The 23,649-nt window shown below is 34.1% G+C and overlaps 1 protein-coding gene across 1 annotated transcript; it reads left to right on the top strand.

Annotated features, from left to right (window-relative positions):
* Positions 1-8,170: 8,170 nt before the first annotated feature.
* On the top strand, positions 8,171-16,884 carry LOC129116399 (M1-specific T cell receptor alpha chain-like). Its single transcript, XM_054627308.1, has 5 exons — positions 8,171-8,243; positions 14,139-14,336; positions 15,085-15,126; positions 15,258-15,365; positions 16,581-16,884. Coding segments are annotated over exons 1-5 (420 nt in total). The 5' UTR covers positions 8,171-8,173; the 3' UTR covers positions 16,583-16,884.
* The last annotated feature ends 6,765 nt before the right edge of the window (positions 16,885-23,649 follow it).

The raw sequence follows: 23,649 nt of genomic DNA, 5'->3' as shown, positions 1-23,649 counted from the left end.
AATGTTTAAAGTTATCTTGACTCTCCAAAGTTCTTCAGAATTCATATAGATATACCTCTTTAATACATTGTCATCCATGTCTGGGTTTATGCGGTTGGATTTCTCAGAGTGTGACAAACTCTGGAGCGTCTAAACTCGTCTTTGGATCTGGCATTAAACTGGAAGTCGTCTCCAGTAAGTGAAAATAAATATTTAAAAAATATTTATTTTTGACAATTTCAGTAACAACTTAACACCTGGAGTTGCACTTACATCCAGCTTTAAATACAGGTTTAACTTAGTTCGGGGTTTTCTAATTGACAGGAGCAATAAATAATGACAATTAGACACAAACAAAATTTTAAAAGCATTAAGCCCCTTCACTCCTTTATTTCTGACACGTGTGAAATGTATTTAGCCATAAGTGTTTTGTGTGCAAGATTTCTGCTAGAATGACGATTCAATTTAATTATGTTATTTAGTGTAATTATTTAATCTCATGTGATAATTTGCATTTAATGAGCTTAGTTTTTATTATGTAGCTTGATAATGAAATAGTTCATGTAGTTATTGATCCGATCTGATCCACTGTGTGGCTACTGTTGGAAACAGGAGGCTGATTTTTGGAAAAGGGTCCAAACTAACAGTACAAAGCAGTGAGTAAGACACAAATCTGTTAGGTTGTTCATGCCGTACTATTTCTACCATTACTCAAGAAAGCTGTATTCATAATTGATGTGCTAATGGGAAAAATGAAAAACACATTGAGCTAACAGCTGCAGGCTTTTGAAAATCAACATTAACTCAAAATAATTCACAAAACTTGTTAAGATTTATTAATATGCTTAACAAATCCCTGTATCCATACAGTTATTAATAGTCTTTAAGAAAAGCTATAGCTGTTTGTGGACGATGTGATGCAATTTATTTCTGTCAGGTTCCTATGCTGCAGTTTTTTGTTGAGGGAGCAAACATTGTGTGACTGGGACTGGAAACTGGAAAATCTTTTTGGGGAGGGCATCAAACTGATCGTTGAGGACCGTAAGTTTGAGAATAATTGTTTTGAATTATGTCCAGTTTATCAAATTTGATCCAGAGTAGAATTTCTTTTATAAATGACAATGACCGGCAAATATATCAGAGTCAGTAGGACACACTGGTTTCACATTTTTAACTTAAGTCATACAGAATCAAAAAAGAAGTAACATTTGTAAAATGACTGTGGATGTTCTGTAAGTTATTTGTAGAGAAACTTGCTATACATTATCGCTCCATGACTTTTCCAAAAAACACTCTGAGCAACTGACTTAATAAATTACATACAATAAATAGTATTTGCAAAATAACGTATTTATGCTCCTAAACTGATGGTTTGTTGGCCTTTTTTAGTTTTCATGCCTCAGAATCTCAGAGTTGATCTTTATGGGAGTTCATGTCATTGGACTTCTTACTGTGTGAATGATTATGGGAACAAGATATTCTTTGGTTCAGGAACAAAACTGAAAGTTGAATCAAGTAAGTTACGTTATTCTTTTCCAAAGACTGATGTGTGATCTAATGTAACTCTGATTCATTATTTATTAGCTGGTTCTACACCCGCAAATTATAAGCTTTAAAAGGAACTTTAGTTGAGAGAGAAACACGGCTTTAAACTCACCTTCAACCATAATTATTAAAAATGTCTCAGTGTTTAAACAGTTATGGTAGCATTTAAATGTCTTTAGCCACGTGCAACTTTAAAAATAAATAAATGTAAGTCCATTTAAGCTGAATAAGAATTACTGTGAATATTTTCTTTGCCTATCACCTTTTAAATATAAATAGAGAAGCTTCATGAGGAAAATCGTTGATCTTGATCTTGGGGTTTACGTAGTTGCATTTCTTATTGTGTGACTGGCAATTCGAATGCAAAGCTCATCTTTGGTTCTGGTACCAAAGTTATTGTTGAATCAGGTAAGTTCATTAATTTAATAATTCATTTGTAAGATATGATGTTGGATTGAACGTTACACTTGTAAATTTAGCATTTTCTATTTAGCTCTAGATAGCTGACATGTCCACCAGCAGCTCAAATATAAATAAAAAACACTAGATTACCCTTTTTTTTTGGACAATAGCTTTTTTTTACCTCCCATTCACTTCTCTAATAATTACATTTCTGAAAAATTACATTTTCTGGATATACCTTACTGGTAGATATACAATATTTAGTCACAGGTAGTGAATCTCAAATCCAAATATCTTAAGCAATCCTAAAAACCATCAATAACAAACTATGGTTTTAAATGTAAATAGAGTGTCTTCAGGAGGAGAAGTCCACGTGGTTGTTGTTCAGAGCAGATTCACTGTGTGACTGCTTCAGCTGGAACTGGGAAGCTTATTTTTGGAAAAGGGACCAAACTAACAGTGGAGAGCAGTGAGTATTAACAATTTATATTAAAATTCAAAAGGAAAATGACAAATGGCGTTATTATTATGTTTTACAACATCATCATTTTAATGATATATTTTGACATTGCTAAAATTGTTCATCACAAGCTTGTCTGACTTATGAAGCTCATAAAACCATTATTTAATTAAATATGAATCCTCACCAACTGAAAACAAGGCTGTTTTCACTCAGTTTGATATAGTTTGCTTTTGGTTTATGAGAAAAGAATTAGCTGCCATGGAAAAGTTAACATTGTAAGTTCATTTTAACAAGTACAATTCTAAAATTGAGTATAAAAACTAAATCTCAATGGAATCACCTAATCAGATTATTTATTCAGTAGAAAATGCAGAATTAATATAATATGATCCAGTCTCAACAGGCAGTTGTTTGCAGATGATGTGATTTAATACATCATTGTTTTTATTTTAAAATGTGTCCAGGAAAAAGCCATTTAACAGAACCTGTTCTTTGATAGACCTTCTTGCTTTTTGGTAACTTCAAAATGAAACGCACTGTAGTTATTGTTCAGATCATATCCACTGTGTGACTGAATCTAACTGGAAACTTATTTTTGGAGAAGGAACCAAACTGACTGTAGAGAGCAGTGAGTAGAGTCAAATATTCAATAAATACATTGTAGTTTGATCTGACAAGGTTAAACATGCATTTTCCTTAACTTAGAAAAGCAGAATTCGTAGCAAAAGACATTGTTGTCATATGAGAATTACGTTCTTAATGTATACACTAATCAATGAATAACAGCTATCAAACAGTCATGTTTAAGTATAAGTCGAGTAATAGCTTTAAAATGCCCAAATTCCCTGGACTTCACATAGATCGACTGTCTTCAGTGGATGTCGGTGTTTATGTCTTTGAGTCTCTTAGTGTGTGACTGACGCTGGGCTTAACAAACTCATCTTTGGTGGTGGCACCAAACTGATAGTTGGCTCAAGTAAGTTCATTTCCATGCTTAACAAAAGGACATAACTGAATAATCCTTGTGTGTTGTAGAGTACAGAGACTTGAATGTAGTAAAAACGGACTGGAGGGTTTTAAGTTGATAATGTCTTTGCTAAGTTAAGAACGTTCTCTATCTTCGTTGTTTTCCGAAACAGTTCATTCTCACATTAATAACTGTTATTGTAACGTTTTATCTTACTCTGCCCTTTCATGATTTCACAAATACCTTCAATGTTTCATAAGCTAGAACCTGTCGAGCTTTAAACATGCTATTTTTATTTCTAACCTAATGAGTGCATTTCTAAACAGAGAATTGAACCCTAAGCTCAGACTGGCTGTTTGGATCATTTTTCCATCTGTGGTGGTTTCTTCACTGTATTATCATATATAGTTGACTTTATACCAGGTCTCAACTGCTTAATTCTTCTTAGAGACTTTCTTTTTCAGCAGTTAATTAGCAGTTAATCAGCAGTGGTGGTTTCGTAATTGTAGTTTGCAAAAGACTTTAGTTCGGTTCCAGTTGTTTTTGTTGAGTCTGTTTTCAGTGTGTGAATGCTGGAGTGAGGCTCCGCTTCAGCTCTGGAACAACTCTACAAGTAGAAGCAAGTAAGAGAATCACAAATATTTGAAATAATAGCTATTAGAAAAACAAACCAATGTTTTTTGTTTTATAAAGGGATTCAAAACTTGTTTTAGGATGTTAACGCACATGGTAACAATCTGAAAAAAGATGTTTGAATCAGTAAGAAATGCTGACTATCTGTATTATAGGCTGAACTGATTAAAATGTTTCCATAAACATCACTATTTGCAGATGATATAACGTACTTTATCTCAGATTGTCTGATTCTGTTAAGAAATGTTCTGGGACATATTTGTCGATAGGGACCAAGAAATTACTTTTTCTGAAAGGAAACAGATTATAAATGCTGAATATTGTTTAGGCTTTTATTTTAGGAAAGACAAATGATTTATTATAGGAAAGATGGGAAACAGAACAGTATTTCAACATTTTCTAATCCTTTTTCTTTCTTGATGACATTTCTGTCCCATTCTCATTATGTTATGTCTCGCACTATATTATTGATGAAACAAATGCTAACAGTAGTTATATGATGAGAACAAAAAGAAGGCAGTTTTTTGTTTTTTTTAAATACACCAGTCAAAAGTCTGTAGCGGTCAGTGTCGGTGTTAACCTGAGATCGGTGTTATCGTAGTTGTTGCTGTCACGGTGTGACTGAATCTGGAGTTTATAAGATCTCCTTTGGTTCTGGCACAAAGCTGACAGTAGAATGCAGTAAGTTTGTTTTATTCATCTATTAACTAAAGACTGGTGATGTATTAACTCTAACTCTGCAGTTATTAAGTCTAACTTAGTCTGTATGTTTTTTTTATCAAAATGTCAACTATATATCAGGCCAGTTTTGACTGTCTACACTATAAAGAGAACCATGTTAATTTCCACTTAAATGTCCCAGAAAGATTATTCATCTACCTGTCTAAAATCAAACCGTATGAGTAATTATAAGTGTTTTGTTTAAGGAAATGATCACTGGGTTCACTCATTGATTATCGATGTGAGACTATCAACTATCGCAATTATACTATTGCCTTTATTAAGAAAAAGTAATATGTTCAACAGATATTCATATAGTTATATATACAGACTTTGCATATGCAATTTATTAGTCAGCTTCTTTATGATGCAGTGTTTGTTTTGTTTGCACTAAAAAATCTGTTTTGGGAGGGCATCAAAGTAAGTTAAATTATTATTGTTGTATTTAAACTTAAAACGTTAAACCTAAAATACTAGATGTAGAGATTAAAGTAGCTGTAATGGAAGGTTTCTGTTTTTTGTACATAGTAGGCAGTCAATGCTTTAGGGGTTGTTGCCAAACAGTCATTTTGTCCTCCAACAAACCTCTCTTTAGCAGCGGAACAACTCTGTTCGTACAACCAGTAAGAAAAGAACTTTCTTTCACTTAATCTGAAGAGAATAGTTGTGTAAGTTTATTTTCACTTGTTTTTTACAGTATGTTTTGTCTCAAGAACAAAATGATTCGTTTCATATGAAAAATACCACATTTTAGACTGCAAAATAAGAAAAATAATCTTTTAAGATTGAAAAATGACTCTTTTCGATTAGAATTCCACCTTCAAGAGAAAACACTTCCATATCATTGAGAAAAGATTTGAGTGTTTCCAGACAAAATACGAAGCTCGAGCTGGAGTTTTTGGTTTGTAGCTGAGTACTGTGTGACTGAGTCTGGACTAAGAAAACTTTACTTTGGAACTGGAACCAAATTAGTAATTGAAACCAGTGAGTCAAACCTCATTTACTTATTTTTACTGGTAACAAAACATTTCTTTCTTCACAAACAGTTTTCCCTTCTCCTTGACTTTACATCTCATTACTCTTGTGGCTAGTTTTTATTATATCTGGTTGTTCTCATTCAACTCCAAAACTCTCAAGTTAACACTTTTTTAGATTTTCAATATTAATTAATTTAGTCTGAATATTTAATATTAATATTTGTACAGTATCTGGCATGTCATTCAGTGATGTCAATCAGATTATATTTACAGTTTATAAGATCATCCATTATCTGCTGTCTTTCCTCATTTCCCACTAAACTTATTTTGATTGTGTCTGATCATTATTTGCCGTACACTAGTTATTATGTGTTATTATAAGTTATTATATCTGATTAAACAGTACTGTTGGTGCAGCCTCATTGCTCAAGGTTGAGCAATGATTCGAAACCATCTGCATGTAAACTGTAAACTATCCACACAGACCAGATTAACACTTATTAAAATGTGTGTAAACATATTACACCTTTAAACTGACCAGTTTAATCATCTCACCTCTTATGAGAACTAAAGGTAAAGAGGATCTCATTTATCTTATTGAGAAAGAATAAAATACAAACGTCTTTAAACAATTATATGGATCCATCAGATACTACTAAAGCAAAACCACAAATGTACAAAAATAACAAATAACTAAAAACAAGTAGTCATGAAGGATGTTAACGCTTTAGAGTTTGTGGAGGAGGTTCTGAGTTATCGGTCAGCCGTCCTGAACTGTGTGACTGCAGACGCTTACCAAAAACTCCAGTTTGGATCTGGAATCAAACTCTCCATCCATGACAGTGAGTAAAACTGTTTATTACTACTAAATCATAAAGACGAGCAAAACAACACTTATGAAATATGTTCTGCTTTTTACTGTTTAAAGTCTCAAAAGAACAATACTTTTGATTGTTGGAGGAAGCTATTACCTTATTTTACATAATTATCAATAATCATCATTTACGTTGAAGACACTTCTGAACATTAACATTTAGAAAGGATCCATGAAAAGTGAGATGCAGATTCTCCATGTTTTGACCCAATAATTGTCAATTAGTTCATTAATTAAAAAAGTCTCAAATAAGATAGTCCATACCAGGCAAAACCAAACATGTATAAACATAGACTTCACTAAGGATAAAGAAAAGTTGTGAAGTCTTTGAGAGTTGGATGGAGTCTCAGTTATCGATCAGCCGTCCTGAACTGTGTGACTGGAGCTGGTGTTCAAAAACTCCAGTTTGGATCAGGAATTAAACTCATCGTCCTAGACGGTACGTAAAAACTATTTATGGTGATAAACAAGCCTGCAGTTTATACAAACATAAACTGAATTATCTTAAACCCTGTGAGAATAGCTGTTAGATATGGAGCGACTCGCTGTGAGTTATCACGCTTTATACACGGCTACTTTCTAAAGACATCAATAATTTGACACAAAACATTGATTTTAAATAGTTTTTTGGATTAAAAATGATCATTATATTTCTTCCTCTGTCCTCTGGCTGTATACAGAGATCAGAACTGTGTCCATAGCAACAGTCTGCTATGAAGAAATAACAGAATTCTGTAGAATATCTTATGTTGTTATTCTAATATCTTGTGGTACAAAACAAATGTGATGATTTATGTTGGAATCCTCAAAGCTTTATAGTATCAGAACCTTTAGTGTTGTTGTTCCGCTGACTGAATTCAGCAGCTGGACTTTTAGACATCGATTCAACAACTAAACAATCTGTCCCTTTTTTCATTTAAAACAATGACTGGTGCTTCAATTAATACTAATTCCATTCAGTCAGGCAGGATTCAAACTGTAAAGTTTGGTCTGATGATAATAATAATAATAATAATAATAATAATAATAATACTAATAATAATACTAACGGGTTATTTAAAGGTTTGGGGGGGTTGGGGGGGTCCTCAGTGTTTTTGCACTGAAGTGTGACACTGTGTGAATTATGGAGCCAACAAACTGATTTTTGGATCCGGCACCAAGGTTACTGTTCACTCCAGTAAGTCTCTCTATCTACTATACTGAACATTAATGTTCTTTTTAAATGAATATGTTGAAGTAGGAGCTGTGGTCATTATATCAGGGCTCACATGGTGTCTCAGGTCTAATGTGTACATCCATATTTGTTTGTTAGTTTATTGACACTAATATTCCTGTTTTACAAGTTTAAATAAGCACAGAACATTTCCCATAAATGTAAAGACTACATTATTACATTATGTTGAATTTCAACCATTACATCATAATTTCACTTCTTACACTTTAGATGTTTTTACTTATTATTGCATCACAAGGAAACAAACAAACTTAACAGTGTTAACAGTAGTAGTTGTGTTAAAGTGAATCATCCTTTTGAGATCATTGGACGTAATATTATCTAGAGTTATGCATAACTAGTCAGAGGTTCGAGGCTCCGAGGTTTTTGAGCCGACAACATGTACAGTGTGAATGACGCTGCACGCAAACTCATCTTCGGGAAAGGAACTAAACTCTTCGTACAATCCGGTGAGAGTTAAACAAAAACTGTTTTATTGTTTGTTTTTTGCACGTGAAAAACTTAAAATGGTAATTTAATAAAAGAAAGTTCCAAAGTGCTTTACAGAGCATCATAAAAATAATCAAACTGTGCAGGACAAAATAACAGACCTTCAAAAAGGGGCAGGAATAAAGTAAACAGTTTTTATACGTTCAAACAGAAATCCAGTCAAAGCTCGTTCATAAAAAAGCTCATTTGTTCTGATTTATTGAACAGCTGTTTGCTTTAACGGTGCGGGTCTCCGTTGACAGATGAAATAATTACAATCACAAAATTCACAGTTTGACTGAAACCAGGATCATAACCTTTAACTGCTGATTTAAGATCAGTTAGAATTATGTTCTATTATGTTCTACAACATGATCATTTAATTGACCTCTGGGAAAATACAACGCGAAAATCAAAAAGTGTTCTTTTGTGTTTAACCGTCAAAGGGTCAGCCATGGAAAATGATCAGCTTTGACTTAATGTATGTCTGAACTGAAAACAAACTCATCTCCAGCTCAGTCGTTGTTCTTAATATTAATATCTCCATACAAATCTATCATTTTGAAAACATATAGAAGGTGTAAATAACTATTTCAGTGAGTTTAAGTGATGAAGCGTCTCAGAGTGTGAACGACGGGACTCGGAGGCTCATGTTTGGACGAGGAACTGAGCTGAAAATACAAAACAGTAAGATTTAGTATTTAGATTTAAGATAAACGGATAATAACCACATCCATAAGTGATAACATTCCAATTAATCATTTACAAATGTCCAAAACAACATTATTGAGATTGCAGATGATTGGACTGGAATTTAACAACAGCTGCCTTTTATATATAAAAACCTATACAATATATCTCTGGTAAATATTGTGTTTTGCTCAGTTGATTGAGAAAAATTGCAAACTTAAAAAAGGTTTATCGGATGATATTCACTAAATCTATAAAAAAAGAGTCAATCATTAAGTTAAATGTTTCTGTTTTATTATTTGTCACGTGTTCCCGTTTGTTACAGATTTATTTCTCTTAATTCATTCTTTTAAATTCCTAATCATTTCTGAGCACTGTTATTTATGGATGGAGTATAAATCAGAATGTTTATTGATCACAGTCAATAACAACAATACAGACAGTCAAAGTAAGAACACAACAGTAGTAGTAGTTCTTGTTAAAGCTTCATTTACTGTGTGACTCAGACTGGAGCCCAAAAGATCCGGTTTGGATCAGGGATTCAGGTCTCAGTAGAAACAAGTGAGTCCGGTTTCTATTCATTAAACAGCTGGTTAGTTAGTTAAAGCTCAGTGTAATGCTTAATGGTCAGTTTAAATGGTAAAATAGTTAGTTTTAATATAAAATGTTCATTTAATATGGTTCAATGTCAGAAATAAATAATAAAATGTCATGTTTAAATGGTTAAATGATGAGTTTAAATGGTTAAATGATGAGTTTAAATGGTTAAATGATGAGTTTAAATGGTTAAATGATGAGTTTAAATGGTTAAATGATGAGTTTAAATGGTTAAATGATCAGTTTAAATGGTTAAATGAAATGACTGAGTTTAAATGGTTAAATGATCAGTTTAGTTAAATAATCAAAATGGTTAAATATCAGTTTAAATGGTTGAGCAAGGAAACTAACTATAACTCTTTAAGGTAAGTAATGTTTTATAAAGCTTCTTTGCTGTCAGCTCGAAATATTTTATATCTGAAGTTAATTTGCACAACAAACTCTAATTTCAATTTTGTCTCGTGAAACAAACTTTTAATAAACCAAGTCGTCCTGCTGAGGTTAAACATAAATATGTGATTGAGATGCAACTTTATCACAAACGAAACATACACCAATATAAATGGATAACGAAATATCCCCCAAAAAACTAGATATTCATATTTGTTCTGTCATTGCAGAGTACTAGGAAAATTAAGTTTACTCAATTAATTAGTTAGTAGATGGTAGATATATATATAAAAAAAACTGATAAAAATGTTTAATACAAAATAAACAACTGCAAACAATCCAGTCATTAATAGTTAATACAAGTACTATTACCTCTAACCTTATGGTGTAATATATAGTAGTAGTAAATAACAATATACTGTTATATACAACATGCAATATACTCTGCATTATAAAAAAAACACCCATGAGTTTACTGAAATGTTGTCCTCAAAATGATTAGTTCAGGTTATAATTCAGCTGTTTGTCCTCAGCGGTTACTGTTGAGCGTTCATGCAGAGTGTGAATAGCAACAACGTTAAAATGACTTTTGGATCAGGAGTTCAGCTGAAAGTTTTATCAAAAGATATTTTAAATTCTCTTTTATTGTTGTGTTACTTTGATTTATTTACTCTGGATGAACAACAGGACCGATGTTCATATTCTAATTTGTTGAATTAAAATAATCTCAAATATTTTAATCATACTCATGTGGTACGCACAGAAATCTTGTCTTCCGTCCAGTATAGATGCTACTCAACTTAAAGGCGCATTTAGCAAACAAACAGGGTTTGATATTAAGATGTTAATGCAGGAGCTGTATGTGGGAGCTGAGCAATGATTGCTGCTGATGAACAAAGGTGAACTGGTTTAACTGGTTTAACTGGTTTAACTGGTTTAACTGGTTTTGGACTCGCTGCATGTTTAGAGATATAACCTCTTTGTTCTCGCTGGACGTTTCTCTCCTTTAAAACTCATCTGTCCGTCATTGTGACTGAACCTAGTGTTTATAGATGACGTATATCGTTTCCTGCTTTGAGGCTGGGACTGTGTGATGGTTTTGGTTCTGGACTCCATGAATGTGTGAATGTTGGATACAAGTTCACTTTTGGTAATGGGATCAAACTTCACGTCCAGGCTCGTAAGTTGTTCGTCATCTTTGAAATGTCAACGTCCAGCGGCCATTTGTAGGTGTAATACGTGTAATTATGACAACCAATCAGAATGATTTATGTCTACATGTTGTGTGACTGATGGATGGAATAAGATGTATTTTAGAACAGCAACATAAACATAAAGTGACTTAAAACACGACTTTCATTTTGACTGAAAAGGGCAAACTGGGAATGAAATAATTCTTAGATGTTTGATTTAGTTTACAATATTTTTATGTTTTTGTTAAAAACATAAACATGCTAAACTCACAACCTAACTATAAAACACCAAAAATATGAAATTCATGCAAAATGTTCATGCAACATGTGATGATGTTGTTTTTACCTGAAATATTTTACATTTCACATGCGCACACATTAAATGACTTCATAAAATATCTGAAAACCACGTCCATATGTGAAGTTTCTTTAAAAGTAGCGAAGGCTTCTTTTATTCTGTAATTACCTTTGATCTCCCAGGCTTCATTTCCATAAATTACTTAAGATTAAACATATTTTCACTAACTATCAAATGTCCTTACTTGAACTTTAAAAGTTGGAAAATTTTAAACCAGGAAGTCCGAAAAATCACTTTCTCCTTGAAAGTGTCACGAGCACAACTTTAACAAATTGACATCAGTGTTTCAGTAATCAGTAACTTGAATCAGTAACTTGAAGTGGTTGTTGTGCTGCGGCTGCTGACTGTGTGAATGATGGCGGCTTTCAAATCCTCTTCGGAGCTGGAATCCGTTTAATCGTACAAACACGTGAGTCACGAGAAACTCAAACAATACATGAATACTACTTACTAACAAATACTAAAAATGAATGTCTATTTGCAGAAAGGTCCCTAAGTGAATAGTCAGATTGTAATGTTTTAATGCTGGAACTTGAATAATTAATCAGGAGACAATAATTGATAATTATATGTTTAATATACATACAGCTGCTGTTTTATTATTTAAATATCAAACTACCACAGAGTTCATTTAAAAATATGTAAACAGCGGCTAATTAAAAGATTGTGAACAAAACGATTTACACTAAATGTTGAAAAGTTAGTCTTGTATACGGCATCAATAAACATGAATCGGAATATGAACAATATGCAGATGTATTGAAATTATTGAGAAACATAAACAGATGTGTCATCGGCGTAATGAAGGATGTTCTGTAGTTTTTGAATGATGCTAACGTGCTGTGTGAATATTAACAATAACAAACTCTTGTTTGGATCTGGAGTCAAAGTAAAGATATCGTCACGTAAGTGCGTTTATAACCATTACGACTGTTATCAAGTCAGAATGATAATTATTAATAATTATCAGTAAGGTTTATTTGTGAACATGTTCCTTTAGTGATTAAACATTTTAAACTTTCACTGTCGTAAGGTTAGGGTCGGATAGTCACATTTCATAACTGTTTTGTAATATGACTGTTTTAAACAGAAGCAGAACACAGTTAGCGTAAACATGAACAAGTTGACTTTGACTTGTCAACACACTTTATAACTTCAACATTCACTTCACACCTTGAAGACAGAAACATAACGCATTTCATACATTCGTTTGTACAAAGATACAAAGCATAAAAAACACAAGGTTTTGTAAACACTTTGAATGTAGTCGATATCAAACTGAGCTGTTCAGAAGAAGCCCCTAAATGTCTGAATTAGTCATTTAAATTTGTCCGAACGTTTAGCGTTGAACATTTTAGAATTCGTGCAGACAAAATGACACGTTTAGCTTCCTATTAATAAAATAAACATTGATGATAAGATAACCAGTTAGTTAAATCAGTTCGCTGGTGTTTTCGCTGCCAGATAAATGTGTGTGTGAACGACAACACCAGGATTGTGTTTGGATCTGGAGTTAAACTTATCATCATAACCAGTAAGTGAGACTTTATTTTAGCTGTAAAACAAAGATAATATTAATACCATGATGTAATATTTCAAAATGCCTTTGGAACATTACAGCGCAAACAACAAAAAAATCTATTTTTAACACTTATTGTAATTTTTATCTGATCAATATAAACTAAACAGATTCTCGTAATTAATCCTGAAAACAAAGTGAAAAGAGCGGAAACTGTTCACATAAGTTCATACGTTCTTATTTGGTGCTGAAACAAAACTTACTGTTGAAAAAGGAATATTCAAATTTCAAATTTGAACTGAAATATGTTGAAATTCCTATTTAACAGAGCCTAAAATGTTACAGAATATCTCAGATGTTAAAAGTTCCCCCAAATATATTTTCTTAAGGCAAATTGATTTTACTTTATCAAACTTTTAATGATTAATGTATTTATTGGTTTTAAACATTGTACTTCATTTATGGTTAAATATATTGACCTGATGAATACTTTAGTTAAAAGAATACTTACAATATTAGAAGAGCACTTATGCTACAAATTAAATATTAAGATTAAATATCTAAATGAAGCCTAAATCAAAATTTTCAAATATAACAAATTATTGAAAATATAAAGATATTGTGCATGTACACTAAATACTGCACAACACAATACACACTTTGATAAATACATTACACAACGACACAAAAACTGAGAAGTACCAAACCTCATGAGTATTTGCATAAAATGTATAAAAATGTACTTTTTAGAAAAACATCCAAACTTTACTTTAGAATCAAAGTGAAGAAACTTGTTTAGTACTTATTGCTGCTTGTAAATGTTTCAGCTGATAAAATATTGTGATGGATACGAACGTCTAAAATAAGTTTGAGATCTTTCCCAGCAGTCGTGTGATTTTGTATTATTAGGTGTGAATGATTAATCTTCAGTTTTAAAGGTTGGCAGCTGACGTGGATGTTTCAGAGTGTGTTTGAATCACAGTGTGTCTGAAGTTCGTTTCTTCATCTGCTCCATCAAACACATCTAATGACACACATTATCACATTATGACAATAATAATAACGATAATAATAACCATGTTTGGACATTGTTCCTGTGTGTTGATGAGTTGTTCTTTTGTGTTTGCAGACGAGGAGTACAAGCCGTCCTACTTCAGTCTGTCAGATGGACATACTTCGGCCTGTCTGGCCACCGGCTTCAGCAGAATCAATGCAACAAAGAAGGAACATGAAGAAATATTCAGTAAGACCGACGCCGTCCGGATAACAGATGACTCGCTGTACAACCAGGTGGCTGTGTTTTCATCTGCTAATGAGACCATATGTGGTGAGTCTGATCATATCAGTTTAAACATGAGAGTAAAGGTCATTAAAGGGTGTTTGAATCTATTTCCCCTGACAGAGATGAAACGGTTAAATTAATTCAAAACAAAAAAACGAATCTGATATTCAAAAGATAAATGATATCAAGGAAATTAGAAATAAAAACTGAAATGGCAAATTTAAAGAACTGCAAATGGTTATGGAAAAGCAATCAATCAATCAATGAATCAGACTTTATTTGTACATGACCTATCATACAGGTTAGTGCAGTTCAAAGAGCTTCACTGATAATAAAGAACAAGTGTTAACGACGGAAACTACAGAACAGACAAATTAAAATGATAAAAATGTGATAAATTAGATTAATAACAGTAACAGTAGTAACAGTGTGAAAATAAAAAACACATTAATACAATAAAACAAGTGATGAATACAATAGAGTACATTTTTAAACTAAAATACAATAAGGTAACAAAAAAAACATGAATAAAATAAATATATAAAATAAAATACATTCATGAAATATCTATAAACCATTCTTAATTAAAGGCTGAATTTGTGGTTTTTAGTTTGTGTTTAGAGGTTTCAACACTCCCAGAAGCTCTCAGGAAAAAAACTAAATGGAAAAGTTTAAACCCAAAACTGTATAAGAAATGTGGGTGATGTTCTTTTTTCATTCTCTCTGTGGAAAAAGACAAATAATGATCATTGTCATAACTTATAATCACATTTTGTGTCTCGATGTCTTTCAGCTGAATCTGCCTCTGAACTGTGTGAAGAAACTTTGCAACCAGGTTTGTATTAAATCCTTAAAAATGATTTTAGTTTCTGTTTGTTTGAATCTTCTAGAAGACGATGATGATGGTGATGGTGATGGTGATGATGATGATGATGATGATGATGATGATGATGATTTTTTTTTCAGATGCTACGGTGAACATGGTGTCTCTGACCATCCTGGGTCTCCGGCTGCTCTTCCTGAAGACCATCGTCTTCAACGTGTTGATGACTCTGCGGCTGTGGATCAGTCAGTGTGAGTACCAAACCACAGGACTCACAGCAATATATATATATATATATATATATATATATATATATATATATATATAAAAACACATAACGGACACGTCTTCGTTTCCATTATCTCCCTGTTTTATGAGATATGGGATCATGTTTCAATATGAAGCCTCCTGTTTTCTCATCAGACTGTTGCCTTCATACATTCAGAAGTAAAAAACTTTAGAGCTGCAACAATTAGTTGATTAATAGAAACATAATCTGCATCTAACCAGTAAGTTTTGGTTAAAAATGACAAACATTTGATGTCTTTCTCCTTTTGGTTTGTCTTATTAGTGAATCTAGTGTCTTTGGGTTTTGGACAGTTGGTTGGACAAAATAAAACGTAGATGGATTAAACTGCCTCGGACATTTTACTCTGTTTAACAAAACCTATGATAATTATGTAATTCCAAATTGCCTCTCTTTTGATCACAGTTAAGCGTCCGTTAGTAAAACTCAAAAGTTCCTGCACATATTTCCAGATTAAAAGCCTCCCAGCACAACCCTCCCCTGGTTGGGCTTTTACTGTGAAACATCTGCTGAACGTGTTTCAAATGAACAGCTTCGTTACAAAAACTAGAATAAAGTTTGATTGTAAAACTTGCATTTAGTTCTGAGTTGTTTGTCCATCTTTTCACTCCCCACAGAGAGTGTGATTTAGACTCAGATCGAGTTTTATGAGTTGAATAGTTTTTTTTAAAAATCCAAATAAGCAGTGTTTAGTAACTTGTAGGAGATGAGACATCATTTTAGGGTTCTGATGTTGAAGACAATGACTTTAAGCTCAGTCCATCACTTACTGAATCATAAAAATGAAAAATGTACAATGTAAACACAAAAGATGAATATCAAACAAAAGAGAAGAGACATTATTCAAATCCAAATCTAAAGTAAAATTGTTTCTGTCTTTTCTAAAATGCTTAAAAAAGGTTCATGTTCTTATAAGATATTTTTTATAATATATATATAAATATTGAATTATTATTAAACATAAAATGTTCATGTTTTTCTCTGAACGTCTGGATAAAACACAAACACTCACTGATTCACATGTTCTGTCGCCAACTTTTTGTGATTTGATGTACAACGCGTTACTTTATGAATATACTGATGTTTGTTTATGTTCTGCAGATCTTCATAATGTTTCACGTCACATTCATTCAATATTGTTTCATGTTTTATTTTGTAGAAACTCTGCAGAGCTTCACCAGAAGACGATCGACGTCTCATTCTTCTGTTTCACGTCTAAATATAAATATCATATTCATAATGTGTTCATGTCTTCATACTGTTATACATGAAATCTTTATCAGTGATGTCGTTGCTTTTGATGAATGAACTTTGACTCTTTGTGTCCTGCTGATGCAAATATCACAGTAACATTTTATTCATTTAATACTTTTAATATTTCAACAGTCTGATCAACTGATGTCAATAAAAAATGTTTGAAAACTGTAAAATACAAACTGTTCCAATAAAGAATGAAACAACAACAGACTGTTGTGTTTTTTATTCAGAACAGCTGACATTAGATTTAAATCCTCATTGTTTGGAGTCTGTATGTGTAATCATAATTATTATTATTGTTATTATTATAATATAGCAATAATAATTATATATATATATATTATATCAACAACATTATCATAATAATTAATAATTTTAATAATAAGAATGATAATACTTGCAAAATAAAACCCGTATTTTTCCTTTTGTAGGTACCAAAAGTAAAAGTACTCATAATGCAGAATAATAAATATGATATGATTATATTTTAGTTATTGATGCATTAATATGTTCTTCACTTTAAAGGTGGCGCTCATTTGAATTACTTATATACTGCTCGTAGTTTATAATTAATTAGTGGAGGAGAAGTAAAGTAGCAGGTACTAGTATAGTAGTACTTGAGTACATTTACTGAGTTACTTTCCATCACTGGATATTTAGAAAAGTTTGCTTTGCACGTTAAAAAAAACATTGGTAACAACAGATGATCAAATTATGATTATGATTTTGTTTATTGTTTATTTAGATAAATGTTTTCATTCGTTAATATTTTAGTAGATGGTGTTGGTGTTTCTGATAAAGACGTGTTTCTGTAGATCTGAGTGTCTGTTAATGAACGCTTGAGTTAAAGGAAAGAACTGAGTCACTTCTGAGAACAGTTGGTTTATGAGACATGATCTCCAGCGTGATGCTTCATCTCTCTGGTGACGGGGTTTACAGGTTTCTTTGATGCCAACATGTTTTAGTCAAAACTCTTCACACAGTCAGTGAAACAGAAGTCTCAATGAGCACGATGTTCCATGAACTCCTTTCTCATTTAGACTGAACCTGAAAACACTTTATATTTAATAATATAATCACAATATACTGGCAAACGGTATGCATTTCTGCAGTAACTGTATGTAATATGTTTGAGCAGATTAACTGTGTGATGAACGTTTAAGAAGGAGCTTCAGTATTGACTGATGCTTGTTAGATTTTAAAGACGCTGTAGTGAAGTTAGTTTGTTGTTGAGTCTTCTGCCGTTTGATGCAGATGTTAAACATAAATATTAATAAAACAAGCGGAAGAGAAGAATCTGTGTTTGTGATCAGCAGCTCAAACTGGGTGAAGCATCCGTTCTCTCTGTGGTTTCCTGTTTGCTCTGCTGCACAAAACACCAGCAATGCACAGAGCAGTGTGTGTGTGTGTGTGTGTGTGTGTGTGTGTGTGTGTGTGTGTGTGTGTGTGTGTGTGTGTGTGTGTGTGTGTGTGTGTGTGTGTGTGTGTGTGTGTGTGTGTGTGTGTGTGTGTGTGTGTGTGTGTGTGCGTGTGTGTGTGTGTGTGTGTGTGTGTGTAAAAATAAACAGTTAAACTAACGATAAACTGAATGAATGAATGTTAAAAAACAACAAACAGACCCAAACTGTGATCAGTGAATATTGATCTTTATTAGTGATGAATTAAATCAAGATATTGAATTCAGAAATACAAGCATGTGTGACGTTGAGGTCAGGACCAGTCAAGCTCTCCAAAACCAAACTGGGAGGACTGGTTCTTTGTGGAGCTTCTTTGTTCACAGAGTTGGAATAGTTCGATTTGTTTTCCACATGAGGTCGTGATGACCAACTTCACCTGGTGAATGAATGAATGACATTGTAGAGAGCAGGTTGGACTCCCAGAGTCCTTTGTGTTGTAGTCTATTAAAGGAGCGGTCTAGCAGCAATCTCACAGCACCATACGTTACATCTATATTAACCTCAATGACACTAAATCATATTTACCCCATTGTTAAAGGGGGATTATGTCATAGATGAATGGGGGCTCCAGTTCTCCAGCAGAAGTGGAGCTATCACACCCTTCCTTTCAGGTGACTCGTTCTCCTCCTGTGAAGAAACATTCCTAACAATAGTTCAGTTTATTTAACATAAGTTTAAATGCCGTCATCTCTGTAAACATCTGGAGGAGGAACGTCCACCTGATCTCAGAATGAAGTCTCTCTGTTTGTTTTTATCAGAGCTTCTCCTCTTTGGTCACATAGACGGCCGGCCGCGTACCATTTAGTGCATGTTAGTGCCTTTTAGTGCATGTGAGTGCATGTTAGGGCCTTTTAGTGCATGTTAGTGCCTTTTAGTGCATGTAAGTGCATGTTAGGGCCTTTTAGTCCAAGTCAGTGCATGTTAGGGCCTTTTAGTGCATGTGAGCGTGACTTTTAGTGCATGTGAGTGCATGTTAGTGCCTTTTAGTGCATGTGAACCTGCCTTTTAGTGCATGTGAGTGCATGTTAGTGCCTTTTAGTGCCTTTTAGTGCATGTGAACGTGACTTTTAGTGCATGTGAGTGCATGTTAGTGCATATTAGTGCATGTGAGCGTGACTTTTAGTGCATGTGAGTGCATGTTAGTGCCTTTTAGTGCATGTGAGCATGCCTTTTAGCGCATGTGAGTGCACGTTAGTGCCTTTTAATGCATGTGAGGGCATGTGATGAAGGTTTTACAAACAAAAGATCTGATCAGTTTATTTATTGTTGATGAAACCAGAAGTGAATAAATGAGTTCAAATGGTGACCAGCATGAATATCAATACATCAATACTAATCATCCAGTAATACAGTTATGACAGCGATCACTCTGCATTATGAGCACTTATACTTTGATACTAAGGACATTTTGTTGCTAATACTTCTGTACTTGAATGCAGAACAGTTACTTGTAGTGGAGTATTTTATACTGCAGTATTTCTACTTTTACTGAAGTAAATGGTTTGAGTACTTCAGAACTTCATGGACAGAACTCGAGTTATGTTCATGATACTCAAATGTTTAGACAAGACGCTCTCTCTGTCCTTTTTACCCAGGATGCTTTGGGAGCTGACCCATCATGCACTTGGAGACTCATAACTTATAGTTTCATTTATTCTTGTCGTCTCTTTTCAGATGAGGAGTTAACCTATTAAATGCTGAATACTTGGTTAATCAATGATTCCTTTATGAACACTTTCTGGAAGCCCATATTTCTGCAGGGAATTACCCACAATTCATAGCAATGTGACATTATACAGGGGTTACCAGAGAAAGCATGGAGACGTAAAGAAAAGGAAACAAAGGGGACAGAACATGTTCAGCCTGGTTTATTAATATGTATACCAAAACATTCAGGATTACAGATGGAACATAAAAACACATGAAATCAGAGACTTTATTACAAAAACTGATTTATTCATTAAACATTTCTTTTCATTTTGTTACTAAGCCGTTTGACAAACACAAGTAAATACATTATCTGAAATAACCTTTCATTGTTGTGCCAACGGTAAATTCAGATTCTAACTTTTTAAAGTCGGTGAGCTTTTCTTCTCAATGAATAATTGATTATTTTAATAATCGATTATTTGAGTGGATGTGTGTGACAGTAATGTTCAGGCTGCTGTGGCGTCGCTGTCAGACCAACCATCATCTGAGATGTGAGACTGGATTCATCAGAGCTGAGATCTGATCAGCTCGTTTCTAATTTCACCGGTGAAACTTAAACTTCAAAAGTAAAAACATGAAGCGATGACATACAAAGTTAATACAAAGACACGAATGAAGGTGAACAGACGCTCTGGTTGAGATCAATATGAGCGTGTTGCTGCAGAAGTGTTCACTGTAGAGAGCTGCTCTCCAGGTTATCTGCTGATAAACTCTGTTGACATGTTCTAACTGATATGATATACATACAGCGGGTACAATAAGTATTGAACACGTCACCATTCTTCTCAGTAAATATATTTCTAAAGGTGCTATTGACATGAATTGTTCACCAGATGTCGGTAACAACCCAAGTAATCCATACATACAAAGAAAACCAAACAAATAAGTTCAGAAATTAAGTTATGTGTAATAAAATGGAATGACACAGGGAAAAAGTATTGAACACGCTTACTGAAATGTATTTAATACTTGGTACAGAAGCCTTTGTTGGTAATGACAGCTTCAAGACGCCTCCTGTATGGAGAAACTAGTGGCATGCATTGCTCAGGTGTGATTTTGGCCCATTCTTCCACACAAACAGTCTTCAGATCTTGAAGGTTCCGTGGGCCTCTTCTATGAACTCTGATCTTTAGTTCTTTCCATAGAGTTTCTATTGGATTCTAGCAGCTTTATTTTCTTTCTCTGAAACCAATGGAGAGTTTCCTTGGCTGTGTGTTTGGGATCATTGTCTTGCTGAAATGTCCACCCTCGTTTCATCTTCATCATCCTGCTAGATGGCAGCAGATTTTTATCAAGAATGTCTCGGTACATTTTTCCATTCATCCTTCCTTCAATTATATGAAGTTTGCCAGTGCCGTATGCTGAAAAACAGCCCCACACCATGATGTTCCACCTCCAAACTTCACTGTTGGTCTGGTGTTTTTGGGGTGATGTGCAGTGCCATTTGACCTCCAAACATGGTGTGTATTATGGCCTCCAAAGAGTTCCATGTTGGTCTCATCTGACCAGACTATATTCTCCCAGTATTTCACAGGCTTGTCTAAATGTTGAGCAGCAAACTTTAAATGAGCTTCAACATGCTTTTTCTTCAGCAGTGGAGTCTTGCGTGGTGAGCGTGCATACAGGCCACGGCGGTTGATGCATTACTTATTGTTTTCTTTGAAACAATTGTACCTGCTGATTCCAGGTCTTTCTGAAGCTCTCCACTAGTGCTCCTTGGCTCTTGGACAACTCTTCTGATAATTCTTTTCACTCCTCTGTCAGAAATCTTGCGAGGAGCACCTGGTCGTGGCCGGTTTATGGTGAAATGATGTTCTTTCCACTTCTGGATTATGGCCCCAACAGTGCTCACTGGAACATTCAGAAGTTTAGAAATCCTTCTGGAACCAATGCCATCAGTATGTTCTGCAACAATAAGGTTGTGAAGGTCTTGAGAGAGCTCTTTGCTTTTACCCATCATGAGATGTTTCTTGTGTGACACCTTGGTAATGAGACACCTTTTTATAGGCCATCAGTTGGGACTGAACCAGCTGATATTATTTGCACTGACAAGGGGCAGGATTGCTTTCTAATCACTGATAGATTTCAGCTGGTGTCTTGGCTTTCCATGCCTTTTTGCACCTCCCTTTCTTCATGTGTTCAATACTTTTTCCCTGTGTCATTCCATTTTATGACACATAACTTAATTTCTGAACTTATTTGTTTGGTTTTCTTTGTATGTATGGATTACTTGGGTTGTTACCGACATCTGGTGAAAATGTCATGTCAATAGCACCTTTAGAAATATATTTACTGAGAAAAATGGTGACGTGTTCAATACTTATTTTACCCGCTGTATATATATATATATATATATATATATATATATATATATATATATAATGATGAGCGTAAATGAGCTGGTAACTCTTTTCTGTTGCAGTGAGATTCTGTGTGATTTCAAACATTCAGACTTTATGTGTTTATGTTTATGTCTGTTGGGCAAATTAAAATGAGAGGAGAGCATCTGTCTGGCTGATACAGTACACATGTGTTCCTCTTGTAACGGATGTTTGTGCACTGAGGTGTGATTGAGACCCGGACCAGAGTTCAGATTAAAGTGACTCCAGGACGACGGTGTTCATTCTAAGGGTTCACATCCCTTGTCTCTTCTAGCCGCCATGCACTGGTTAGCAGTCCATCTTTAAATGTGACTCTTTACTCACAAGGGTTTACAGAATACATCAGTGAACTTTAACCCTCCAGTGTCCATAAAGGCCCATCAGGTCTGAGGGTTAGGGTCTCAGGGTGACTTCAGCTCTGGAACATTCCTCCAGTTAACATTCAGTCTGCTTTTAAATCCTGTCTTAAGACACATTTTTACCACCTTGCCTTTTTAACATGACAATTCATTTTTATTGATTTATTTTTAAATAAAGCTTTGTTGTTTATTTTAATAGTTTCACCTCTCCTTCCTTTTATTGTTCTGAATGATCTATCTTTGTATGTGTTTCATCTGGTCTTTTAATTTATTTTAATTTTTTCATTATTTTGTTATTCTATTGATCTGCTGTCTATGGAAAGCACTTTGTGCTCCCAGCTTGAAAAGTGCTACACAAATAAAATCATTATTTTTAATATTATTATTGTCAACATTTATACTGAATATAAGGAAGGTCAAAGGTCAAACATGCTTTCTTCATTTAAAATAATAACAGTGTAAGAAACAGAAGTATTTAAACAAATCAGTAGGATTAAATGTAGTTCTCCGGTTTGTTGCACTTGTTCTATTTCTTTATTCATCATCCTGTGGAGGTGTTTGTTTCTGCCATCTGATTGGCTGCTGCTGCTGGAAACATCTCCCTCACTGTTTCCACAGGATGTGGTCGCTCGGTGAGGACGAGCTGCACGAAGCGTCACAGACGAAGGCGGCCGTGGTTTCTGCCTCAAAGCCTGCTGGGACAGGATGTGTGTGTGTGTGTGTGTGTGTGTGTGTGTGTGTGTGTGTGTGTGTGTGTGTGTGTGTGTGTGTGTGTGTGTGGGTGTGTGTGGGTATCGAGGGTATCGAGGTCAGGCGGTGCTGAGGTGAAGACGCTTCATCAGGTGTGGCCTCAGGATCAGCGTGAGAAAACAGATCCGACGCCTAAATATAAACCAGATGTGCTCACATTGTTCCTCCGAGATAAATATGTCACTCAATATTCCACTCATATATTCAGGTGTCACAAACAAACAGCTGCTCGTTGATCTCATTTTAATGAAACTGTGCTTTATAGATTTAGTTCATTATTATTATTATTATTATTGTTATTATTATTTTCACCA

This window comes from Anoplopoma fimbria, unplaced genomic scaffold (genome assembly GCF_027596085.1).
Source record: "Anoplopoma fimbria isolate UVic2021 breed Golden Eagle Sablefish unplaced genomic scaffold, Afim_UVic_2022 Un_contig_8517_pilon_pilon, whole genome shotgun sequence".
NCBI classification, from domain to species: Eukaryota; Metazoa; Chordata; class Actinopteri; order Perciformes; family Anoplopomatidae; genus Anoplopoma; species Anoplopoma fimbria.
The sequence above is the reverse complement of the archived record's forward strand: the minus strand, read 5'-3'. Positions and strand labels throughout refer to the sequence as shown.